This window comes from Lepus europaeus, chromosome 11 (assembly GCF_033115175.1).
Source record: "Lepus europaeus isolate LE1 chromosome 11, mLepTim1.pri, whole genome shotgun sequence".
In the NCBI taxonomy this organism is placed as follows: Eukaryota; Metazoa; Chordata; class Mammalia; order Lagomorpha; family Leporidae; genus Lepus; species Lepus europaeus.
In genome coordinates this window covers 54,144,292-54,157,210 of record NC_084837.1, presented here as the reverse complement: position 1 = coordinate 54,157,210, position 12,919 = coordinate 54,144,292, and the positions used below count along the sequence as shown (strand labels likewise).

The 12,919-nt window shown below is 37.5% G+C and overlaps 1 protein-coding gene across 1 annotated transcript; it reads left to right on the top strand.

Moving 5' to 3' along the window:
- Positions 1 to 8,259: 8,259 nt before the first annotated feature.
- LOC133769492 (olfactory receptor 4K1-like) lies at positions 8,260 to 9,195 on the top strand. Its single transcript, XM_062204703.1, has one exon. It carries the CDS (start codon positions 8,260 to 8,262, stop codon positions 9,193 to 9,195), a length of 936 nt encoding a protein of 311 aa, XP_062060687.1.
- Positions 9,196 to 12,919: the final 3,724 nt, after the last annotated feature.

Genomic DNA, 12,919 nt, shown 5'->3' with positions numbered 1-12,919 from the left:
ACTTTGACTATGACCTTGTCTAAATAAGATCGAAGTCAGCGAATTCAAAAGGCTTCCATAGCCTTGGCAACTCACGACTAGAGCCTACGGAGATTTTTGACGCCATAAACAAGAGTGTCAAATTGTTAAGTCAACAACAGGAGTCACTGTGTACTTACACCTCATGTGGGATCTCTGTCCTTAATGTGTTGTTCAATGTGAATTAATGCTATAACTAGTACTGAAACAATATTTTACACTTTGTGTTTGTGTGGTGCAAATTGATGAAATCTTTACTTAATATATACTAAATCGATCTTCTGTATATAAATATAATTGAAAATGAATCTTGATGTGAATGGAATGGGAGAGGGAGCGGGAGATGGGAGGGGTGTGGGTGGGAGGGAAGTTATGGGGGAGGGGAACCATTGTAATCCATAAGCTAGACTTTGGAAAATTATATTTACTAAATAAAAGTTTTAAGAAAAAGAAACTATTCTGAAACAAAGGTTAAAAAACAAATAAATAAATAAAATTTAACTTCAAAACCTGAAAAAATTAAAATCATATCTCCTAAATTTAACAATGTTATATTTTCAACTTTCTTCCTTAAAGATGATCACTTGCCACTTACCTCAAAGCCTTTGAATATCTAGAAAACTTACAAAATATAGTAGAAAACTCTGTTGATATATTTTGCAAAAGAGGCAGACTGACGCCATGAACAGGAGTGTCAAATTGTTAAGTCAACAGCAGAAGTCACTGTGTACTTACATCCCATGTGGGAACTGTCCTTAATGTGTTGTCTAATGTGCAGTGATGCTATAACTAGTACTGAAACAGTATTTTTACACTTTGTGTTTCTGCGTGGGTACAAACTGATGAGATCTTTACTAATTGTATACTGAATTGATCTTCCATATATAAAGATAATTGGAAATGAAAAAAAAAACCTGGTGTTAAATTGGAAATGGCATAGAAAATTAATTAATTTTTAAAAAAATATTATGTAGGATCTCTGTCTTTAATGTGCTGTACACTCTTATTTAATGCTATAACTAGTACTCCAACAGTATTTTTTTTTTCACTTTGTGTTGCTATATGGGGGCAAACTGTTGAAATCGTTACCTAATATATACTAAACTGATCTTTTGTATATAAAGAGAATTGAAAATAAATGATGATGTGATTGGAAGGGGAGAGGGAGCGGGAAAGGGGAGGGTTGTGGGTGGGAGGGAAGTTTTGGGAGGGGGAAGCCATTGTAACCCATAAGCTGTACTTTGGAAATTTATATTCATTAAATAAGTTTAATTAAAAAAAGAAAATTTTCATGAAAAAGAAAGGTGTACAGTTTCAATATTTGAAGAATGATCATGCTGAAGTTGGAATAGAATGCTCTTTAAACTACAGGAGGTAGGATGAGCTGAGTACTCTTAACAACAGATTAAACTGTCTAGTTAAACACTTTACTACTTGTGATAAAAAAAAAAATCGCCCTGAAGTTAGGTGATTGTAAAATTGTGTGAACATCGGGCCAGAGTTGAGGCATAGTGGGTAAAGCCGGCATCCCATATGGCTGCCATTTCGAGTCCTGGCTGCTCCATTTCCAATACAGCTCTCTGCTATGGCCTGGGAAATCTGGTGAAGATGGCCCAAATCCTTGGTCCCCTGCACCCACATGGGAGACCCAGAAGAAGCTCCAGGCTCCTGGCTTCAGACTGTCCCAGCTCCGGCCATTGCAGCCATCTGGGGAGTGAAACAGAGGGTGGAAAACATCTCTCTCTCTCTCTCTCTCTCTCTCTCTCTCTCTCTCTCCCTCTCCCTCTCTCTCTCTTTTTTTATCTCTCCCTCTCCCTCTGTACCTTTCAAATAAATAATTTAAAAATCTTTAAAAAACTGTATGACTGAGCTGATGCTGTGGTGCAGTGGGTTAATGCCCTGGCCTGAAGCACCAGCATCCCATATGGGTGCCAGTTTGAGACCTGGCTGCTCCACTTCCAACCCAGCTCTCTGCTGTGGCCTGGGAAGGTAGTGGAAGATGGCCCAAGTCCTTGGGCCCCTGCACCCATGTAGGAGACCAGGAAGAAGCTCCTGGCTCCTGGCTTCGGATTGGCATGGGTCTGGCCATTGCATGGCCAATTGGGGAGTGAACCATCAGATGGAGGACCTCTCTCTTTCCCTCTGCTTCTCCTCTCTCTGTGTAACTCTGACTTAAATAAATAAATAAATCTTTTAAAAAATTGTATGATTGTCTTATGACAGAAAGTTAAAAAATTATCTTTCTGATAATCAGTTAAATCAAATGATCTTCTGCTTTTAAGCAGATGATGTTTTTTTTCTTTTCGTTTTCATCCTCAGAAAAATTCCCAGAAAAATTATTTTGTAAAACATAATTATTCCCACTGCAAGCTGACCTCAGATCTCTGAAGGATGATTTATTTCCCTGGTGAAATTGGTTTCCTGGATGAGGGTAAAAGGCTTCATATTGTTCCACCCATGTCACATAATTATATGATTGAGATGAAGGGCAGCAGATCCCTGCTTTAAGGAAGAAGATGATAACTCACTTACTTGCAAAGATTTAGTGCACGGGTCAAATTGCTTCAAGTCATGACTACATAACAAATGCTTTCCACAGGAAAACTCATAACAGAAAATAGGCAGCTTAGAAACAAACTGCGGGACACCAAATTTGGAGAAAAAAAAGAATGAGTGAAACACAGACATTATTAATATTGTAAGTATTACATACATTCTGAACATATTATTGGACTACAGAATAATAGGTGAAATCAGGATATATACAAACTCACTAAAAAGGTAATATGTTTAGGGCAGTGATCAGATCATAGAAAGAGCTGTACAGTTGCAATTGCTTATGTCATTACATAAAGCACATTTTCTAATTGCTATATATGTGTGTGTGTGTTTATAGATCATTGGAAAGAAAATGATACACTATTGATTCTGTTCTGTTCTACTTGCATTAAGAAAGCAGAGTAAGTTAGTATAGAGATTTTCTAGATGCTCCTTCTCTTGAAAAATGTAGACTGGAATCATCTAAATATCAGAGAATATATATCAACACGAGAGGAAGTTATTGGTGTCTTAGTCAAATTGAAAACTCCATCTGAAGAAGTCCAATTTCTGTTCCCCATATCTGCTTTTATGACTCTCCCACTGCACTGGTTTCAGGCATCTGTGAAAGGAATGCAAGTTAACTTTGGTCAATAGTGAGAAGGATGTTCCAACCTCCTCAGCATCTTTTAGGTTTTCTACATAGAAAATATTTAGTTGCTAGTTAAATAAGTATTTATTCCTTTTCAAAAATTGCCTTGAAAGAATAAAGAAGTAGCTACACAGAACAGAGTAATGGTCAATAAGGTGTCCTTTATTGCTTTTGTTTTTTGGGATCATAGCGAGTCAAGTATTGTAAGTTAAAGAAAAGTCATGCATGCTTGTGGTTTGAGAGTTCTAGTGACACATTTTAGATATGGAAATTAATGTAACATCACCTCTCTTATTATGTATTTTAGGATCTGAAAATATTTCTGTCTCTGAGGTACAGTGACCATGAGGAAGTGAATGATTCATTAATAGAGAAGCTTTGGGGTATTATGTGCACAGTCTAAGGAACTCCAAGTGACTTCTATAAACTCCATTTGCTTCCATTACATAACACTCTACACTTTGAACTTTTGAGATGAAAGGAGCTTTAAGCTCTTATAAGGTCAGCCACAAGTAAGTGCAATCTGCTATACATCTTTATTATTAATTAATAAGAAAATGTGATACACTGTTGAATTTATTTAGTTCTACTCGCATTTCGAAAGCATAGTGAGTTAGTACAGACATTTTCTAGATGTTTCATCTCTTTTAAAAATGCTTGGCAAATGATTTTTAAATCAAAATGACTGGCAAAATGATTTTCTAAAGTCATCTAAATATCAAAGAATTCCATCTCTACAGTATTGAAGATACAATTCATGGAGAATTTAGATATTTTCCATACATCTGTTTCCACATATAAAATGATTGTTGAAGAATGCACACGCTAGTAACTTTATATAACATATCATTAGCCCGGTGTCGCAGCTCACTAGGCTAATCCTCCACCTATGGCGCTGGCACCCCAGGGTTCTAGTCCTGGTTGGGGCTCCGGATTCTGTCCCGGTTGCCCCTCTTCCAGTCCAGCTCTCTGCTGGGGCCTGGGAAAGCAGTAGAAGATGGCCCAAGTGCTTGGGTCCTGCACCCGCATGGGAGACCAGGAGGAAGCACCTGGCTCCTGGCTTTGGATCAGCACAGCGCCAGCCGTAGCAGCCATTTTGGGGGGAGAACCAACAGAAGGAAGACCTTTCTCTCTGTCTCTCTCTCTCACTGTCTAATTCTGCCTGTCAAAAAAAGTAACATATCATTAAACATCATGTTTTTCTCTTCTTCCTTTTCCTCCTCCTCCTCCTTCTCTTGCTCTTGCTCTCATGTTGTTACTCCCTTCCCTTCTCTCCCATATAAATGCCTATAATATTCTACAGTGTAATGTAACACTTGAGATCACCATTGCACACTATAAAGATTTAGGAAGTGTTCATTCCATTACAAAATTCAGGATCTGAGATTCAGGCCACATCTCTGCAGAATTCCAATACTTTGTTCTGTCACTCATATCATAAGATTTATCTTTACTTGTTCATTGAAAAGCAGCTGCAGTTTAATGAATGCAGTAACCATATAGCTTATAGGTTCATCAACTGAGCAATTCCTAGTCTAAGCTTCTCTGTGGCTGAATTCCCTCAATTGTAAAATGTGTACAGGGATCATGGCTGTCTTGTAGGGTTATTGTCATCACCACAAAAGGTTAGGCACATGTAATATATTTAGAGAGTGACCAGATCATATAAAGGGCTATACAATTTTAATTGCTAATACCATGACGTAAAGCACATTTTCTTTTTTTTTCTTTCTTTTTTTTTAACTTTTATTTAATGAATATAAATTTCCAAAGTACAGCTTATGAATTACAATGGCTTCCCCCCTCCCATAACTTCCCTCCCACCCGCAAGCCCCCCTTTCCTGCTCCCTCTTCCCTTCCATTCACATCAAGATTCATTTTCAATTCTCTTTATATACAGAAGATCAGTTCAGTATATATTAAGTAAAGATTTCAACAGTTTGCCCTCACATAGCAAAACAAAGTGAAAAAATACTGTTGGAATACTAGTTATAGCATTAAATAACAGGGTACACCACATTAAAGACAGAGACCCTACATGATATTTTTAAAAAATTAATTAATTTTCTATGCCATTTCCAATTTAACACTAGGTTTTTTTTTTCATTTCCAATTATCTTTATATACAGAAGATTGATTCTGCATATACTTAGTAAAGATTTCATCAGTTTGCACCCACACAGAAACACAAAGTGTAAAAATACTGTTTCAGTACTAGTTATAGCATCATCACTTCACATTAGACAACACATTAAGGACAGATCCCACATGAGATGTAAGTACACAGTGACTCCTGTTGCTGACTTAACAATTTGACACTCTTGTTTATGGCGTCAGTAATCTCCCTAGGATATAGCACATTTTCTAACTGTTGTGTGTGTATATTTATAGATTATAGATTATTCTGTATTTAGCTAAGTGGAAAATTCTGTCAAAAATTAATACCTCTATTTTGAAGGATATTTTCCTACAATTACAGTGAATTACCGTTAGTAAGAAATGTAATAATATCTTTGTGGCAGTAGTATCAAAATATGTATGCATATTCTATATCAAGAATAATGTGTTGCCTACTAGCTAGATAATTTTGAACCATCTGATGAAATTGTAATGCTTTCTTATTAAGCTACCACAATATTTAATAATCTTTATGCAATAAATTGGATGTTATTACATCTTTTGTAGTGTCAAATTTTCTCTCCTTATATTCATAATTATAGCTCTTTTGGACCTTTTTTAGTTTTAGAGATGGGAATGTCTTTTCACTCCCATGTTTATTTTCCTCCTTCTCTCCCCTGCCCATATGAACACATGATCAGATATGCTAGGATTGTCCCAAATCTTCCCCATGAAGGTGAACGTCCCAGAATCGAAGTTTACACCTAAGTCAGCTTTATATTCTTTAAAAAAATTAAAGATTTATTTATTTGAAAGTCACAACTGCAGAGAAATCTTGATTGAAAGTGGAGCAGCTGGAACTTGAACTGATATTCATATGGGATTCTGGCTTTGCAGTCAGCTAAACCTGCTTAGAATCTGGAGTAATTTAGCTTTCTGGGTTGTTTTTAAAATTTGATATAATGATCAAATGCAAAGATGGAAACACTGGGAAAGGTAAACTTTCAACATCCAGGTTAAAATGACATGGGGTTGGCACTGGGGCTCAGTAGGTCACACTGCCACCTGTGATGCTAGCATCCCACATGGATTTGAGTCCTGGCTTCTCTGCTTCCAATCCAGCTCCCTGCTAAGGTGCCTGGGAAAGCACAAAGGATAGCACAAGTGCTTGGGCCCCTGTCTCCCATGTAGGAGACCTGAATGGAGTCCAGGATCCTGGGTTCAGCCTTGCCCAGCCCCAGCCATTGTGGCCATTCTCTCTCTCTCTCTCTCTTCTCTCTCCCTCCCTCTCTTTGTTAACTCAGCCTTTCAAATAAAAAGATAAAAATCTTTTTAAAAGTTGCATAAAGAAAGCTTGTAAACAGTTTAAACATATTTAACTGGTTCACTTATAGTTCTTGATACATATTCACTTTTAAAATATTAAATATTTATCATTTGTGGTATCTTAACAACATGATTATAACAAAGTACTGAAGAATTTGAGGGCACAGCTTCAATCAACATAAGGACAAATGAATATCTTACCTGCTGTTGTGCACAAAAAGCTAAAGTTGAAATGTTTCCTGACCTGCTTCAGGAAAGTTAGTGTTTCTTCTGGGACTAACTGACCACAGATTTGTAATGCAAAATGTAAAAACAACAAAAAAAAAGAGGCAATTTTTACACTACTTAGATTATCTTTCTTGACAATCTATTATGTGTTTGAAATATATCATGTATAGTCCCATGAGATATTTCCAAAAAGATCATTCCTACAAGGTACTACAGATTTTGACAAATTCAAGGAAAAAATGTCACATCCAGAAGAAAGTGTTTCAGAATACATTTGTGGTCAGCAGTTCTTCATAATTTGTCGGTCTTAATGGAACAAAAGTTGAACTTTGTTTGGCTGTTAATAAGGATACATGAAATGCTGTTGAGTTTCAGAGAAATTGTTGATGTCATCATTACACTTTCTTTTTATGAAATGGCAAATTGTTTCAATCAAGCTTCTCGAGATGTTTCCAAATGTTGTATAACTGCTTCAAGAACATCAACCTAGTTAACACTCTTGCATGAAGGCCAATGATGATCAAAATTTGCTTCTGGTGTACCTTTCCCAATATAGTTTTTTTATTAAAAAAAAAAAAAGCTTTAATTATTTGAAAGCCAGAGTTACACACAGAGAGAAGGAGAGGCAAGAGAGAGAGAGGTCTTCCATTCACTGGTTCACTCCCCAGTTGGCCGCAATGGCCGGAGCTGCACCGATCCGAAGCCAGGAGCCAGGAGTTTCTTTTGGGTCTCCCACACAGGTGCAGGGACCCAAGGACTTGGGCCATCCTCCACTGCTTTCCCAGGTCACAGCAGAGAGCTGGATTGGAAGAGGAGCAGTCGGGACTGGAACCAATGCCCATATGGGATGCCGGCACAGCAAGCAGCGGTTTTACCCACTATGTCATCAGCACCAGCCCCCCCAATATAGTTTTTACTGCTCATTAACAAGCCCTGTTCTCAGCCAGCCCCCTTAACTTTGTGTTTTTTTCTTACTATTCTGCTGCTTGAAATAATCCTATCATTCATTTATGGCTGGCAAATCTCAAACATGTTTCAAATAAGTTTTATTTGACTTAAAACTATGTTGGGAAAATCACATTTATCTTATTTCTAATTATGATATTAATGTATATTTGTCCATTTATGATTTTATTTTCTAAATATTTGTAGCAATTCTAATTGTGATAAGATCCATAAATAATCCTCTTTTCCTTACTTGTCTGTTTCCATGGCAGTCATGTGTGTTAAATATTAGCTCATTATTTTTGAATATTTTGATAAAGTAATTTGATTCATTTGAAAGCTTATCATATTTTTATCAACTGGGTACATTATAATACTAATTTCTGTGACATTTTCTTCATTTTCTCTCTTTTAGGTCACTGTAGATTGGATTCATGGGTCACACAAACGATTCAGTAGTGTCTGAGTTTGTACTTCTGGGGCTCTCTAATTCTTGGGAGCTTCAACTTTTCTTTTTCGCCATCTTCTCCAGCATCTATGTGGCCTCACTACTAGGCAATGTCATGATTATCGTCATCATTTCCTGTGACTCCCAGCTGAGCTCTCCCATGTACTTCCTGCTCGGTCACCTTTCTTTCATTGATATCTGCCAGTCCAACTTCGCCACCCCCAAGATGCTTGTGGACTTTTTTGTTGAGCACAAAACTATCTCGTTTGAAGGCTGCATGGCACAAATATTTCTTCTTCATAGTTTTGTTGGAAGTGAGATGATGTTGCTTGTAGCCATGGCATATGACAGATTTATAGCCATCTGCAAGCCCTTACGCTATGGTACAATTATGAGCCGGAAGCTCTGTGTAATTTTTGTGTCTATTTCCTGGGCAGTGGGCATTCTTCATTCTGTGAGTCACTTGGCTTTTACAGTGGATCTTCCGTTCTGTGGTCCCAATGAGGTAGACAGCTTCTTCTGTGACCTTCCCCTAGTTATAGAGCTGGCTTGCATGGATACATATAAAATGGAAATTATGACCCTAACTAACAGTGGCCTGATCTCACTGAGCTGTTTTCTGGCCTTAATCATTTCTTACACCATCATTTTGGCCACTGTCTGGCGCCGGTCCTCCAGTGGGTCATCCAAGGCACTCTCTACATTAACTGCCCACATTACAGTTGTAATTCTCTTCTTTGGGCCTTGCATTTATTTCTATATATGGCCATTTAGCAGGCTTTCAGTGGATAAATTCCTTTCTATCTTTTATATAGTTTGTACACCCTTACTGAACCCCATCATCTACTCTCTGAGGAATGAAGATGTTAAAGCAGCAATGAGGAAGTTGAGAAATCGTCATGTTACATCCTGGAAAAACTAGGGATCAGTATGTGGCAGCATATCCCTTAGAGTGAAGAGCCTGCAGAATATCACAGAATTGTGCCAAAACTCTCGACTTCTGATATTGGTCTTTGAGTCACTTACCATTTTTTTTTTCCCAAAGGCAAAGGGCATTGCATAGAGTCGATGCCTGTATATATTGTAAATATAATTTTCTAAATATTTTTGTTATTGCAATTTTAAGTGTAAATTATCTTAAAAATATCCAGAGGTACTTTTAGAGATTCTACTATGTGCAAAATGTAATTCATGTTACCAATCTTGCAATTTTCTTCAACTGAACACATGATTTTTTTTATTCTTTGTTATCAAAATGGAGAAAGAAATTGAATTCCTGATGTCTTCATTCAATTTATTTCTTTTTTAAAAAAGATTTACTTATTTTATTTGAAAGTCAGAGATGCACAGAAAGAGGAGAGGCACAGAGAGAGGTTTTCCATCCAATGGTTCACTCCCCAGATGGCCACAATGGCCGGAGCTGCACCAATCTGAAGCCAGATTAACCTGCTGTGCCACAGTGCCGACCCTTCAGTCAATTTATTTCTAACATTATTTTTAATATTGACATAGAAAATTATGTTTTATGACATGAGTTTCAACATGTTGATATATTGTGTTACAATATATTTCCTTGTGTGTACTGAATATTTTGCTATTTATAATTTGATTATTATGTTTATATATAATTTTCTGTATATGCAACTCTACTTCTATATTTTTTCTATTTTTTATTATAAACACTTTTATTTACTAAATATAATTTTCCAAAGTACAGTTTATGGATTACAATGGCTTTTTCCCCCCCATAACTTCCCTCCCACCCGCACCCCTCCAATCTCCCACTCCCTCTCCCATTCCATTCACATCAAGATTCATTTTCAATTATATTTATATACAGAAGATCGATTTAGTATATATTAAGTAAAGATTTCATCAATTTGCACCACACAGACACAAAGTGTAAAATATTGTTTCAGTACTAGTTATAGTATTAATTCGCATTGGACAACACATTAAGGACAGAGATCCCACATGAGGTGTAAGTACACAGTGACTCCTGTTGTTGACTTAACAATTTGACACTCTTGTTTATGGCGTCAAAAATCTCCATAGGCTCTAGTCGTGAGTTGCCAAGGCTATGGAAGCCTTTTGAGTTCGCTGACTTCGATCTTATTTAGACAAGGTCATAGTCAAAGTGGAAGTTCTCTCCTCCCTTCAGAGAAAGGTACCTCCTCCTTTGATGGCCCCGTTCTTTCCACTGGGATCTCACTCACAGAGATCTTTCATTTAGGTTGTTTTTTGTTTGTTTTTTTCCAGAGTGTCTTGGTTTTCCATGCCTAAAATATTCTCATGGGCTCTTCAGCCAGATCCAAATGCCTTAAGGGCTGACTCTGAAGCCAGAGTGCTGTTTAGGACATCTGCCATTCTATGAGTCTGCTGTGTATCCCACTTCCCATGTTGGATCATTCTCTCCTTTTTTGATTCTATCAGTTAGTATTAGCAGACACTAGTCTTGTTTGTGTGATCCCTTTGACTCTTAGACCTATCAGTGTGATCAGTTGTGAACTGATTGATCACTTGGACTAGTGAGATGGCATGGGTACATGCAATCTTGAAGGGATTGTATTGGAATCCCCTGGCACATTTCTTTTTTTTTTTTTTTTCTGACAGGCAGAGTGGACAGTGAGAGAGAGAGACAGAGAGAAAGGTCTTCCTTTTGCCGTTGGTTCACCCTCCAATGGCTGCCGCGGCCGGCGCGCTGCGCTGATCCGATGGCAGGAGTCAGGTGCTTATCCTGGTCTCCCATGCGGGTGCAGGGCCCAAGTACTTGGGCCATCCTCCACTGCACTCCCTGGCCACAGCAGAGAGCTGGCCTGGAAGAGGGGCAACTGGGACAGAATCCGGCGCCCCGACTGGGACTAGAACCCGGTGTGCCGGTGCCACTAGGCGGAGGATTAGCCTATTGAGCCACGGCGCCGGCCCCCCTGGCACATTTCTAACTCCACCATTTGAGGTAAGTCCAATTGAGCATGTCCCAAATTGTACATCTCCTCCCTCTCTTTTTCCCACTCTTATATTTAACAGGGATCACTTTTCAGTTAAATTTAAACACCCAAGAATAAATGTGTGTTAATTACAGAGTTCAACCAATAGTATTAACTAGAATAAAAAATACTAAAAGGGATAAAATATTAAATTGTACATCAACAGTCAGGACAAGGGCTGATCAAGTCACTGTTTCTCATAGTGTCCCTTTCATTTCAACAGGTTTCCTTTTTTGTGGTTGGTAGTTGTCACCGATCAGGGAGAATATATACAGATGCTGTCGACGATGTGGGGAAAAAGGGACACTAACCCACTGTTGGTGGGAATGCAAATTGGTAAAGCCACTATGGAAGTCAGTCTGGAGATTCCTCAGAAACCTGAACATAACCCTACCATACAACCCAGCCATCCCACTCCTTGGAATTTACCCAAAGGAAATTAATTTGGCAAACAAAAAAGCCATCTGCACATTAATGTTTATTGCAGCTCAATTCACAATAGCTAAGACCTGGAACCAACCCAAATGCCCATCAACAGTAGACTGGATAAAGAAATTATGGGACATGTACTCCATAGAATACTATACAGCAGTAAGAAACAACGAAACCCGGTCATTTGCAACAAGATGGAGGAATCTGGAAAACATCATGCTGAATGAATTAATCCAGTCCCAAAGGGACAAATATCATATGTTCTATTTTCTTTTAGGTTATTTAATACATATTTCTACTTATTAGAAGTTTTTTCCAAGTATTTAATGCCATCATCATTTATTTTCCAAGCCTTTTTTTAAAAATAGGATAAATTGGTCATAATATATCCCATATTATTCACTGAAAAATATAAATATCTTAGAAATTTTTAAACATAATAATATTTAGATTTAAAGAAAAAGGTTATATCCACTTGTTTATTTTCTTTTAGAAGATTTATTTTTTATTTCAATGGCAGAGTTAGAAAGAGAGGGAGAGAAACAGAGAGAGCGATCTTCTATCTACTGGTTCACTCCTTAAAAAGCTGCAACAGCCGGGACTTGGGCCAGGACGAACCCTGGATTCAGGAGCTTCTTCCAGGTCTCCTACGTAGGTGTCAGAGTCCAAGGTCTTGGGTGATCTTCTGCTGTTTTCCCAGGCACATCGGAAGGAAGCTGGATTTGATGTGGCACAGCTAAAACTCAAACTGGCACCTATATGGGATACTGGCATTACAGGGGGCAGCTTACTCCACTTTACCACAAGGCAGCCCTTCCATATGTTTCTAAAACAAACAACTGCATAATATGATAGAAATTATCTGCAACTGATGATATATCTGAAAAATATTCTATCATATTTCTTTGAAACCACAAAAAATTAAATTCCTGTAATCTATTAATAAAGATAAAATGCCTACTAAGTATTATTAAATTTCCCAGTCAAATGTTGTTCTGCATTTTCCCCCTGAGATTTACACTAGAAAAAAGGTCTTATAACAGACTATGTGTGTTATAATAATGAAAACAAGAAATAATGAAAACAGAAAACAGAAAGCCTAGAATTGTCATCACTTTGGATTCAGTATTTTATTTGTACTTTAAGATGTTTGTTAGTGGGTGTTTGCATAATTGTTAAGTCTGTATGTTATGTCCTAGTGAAAAAATTTTAGGTATGTACACACAA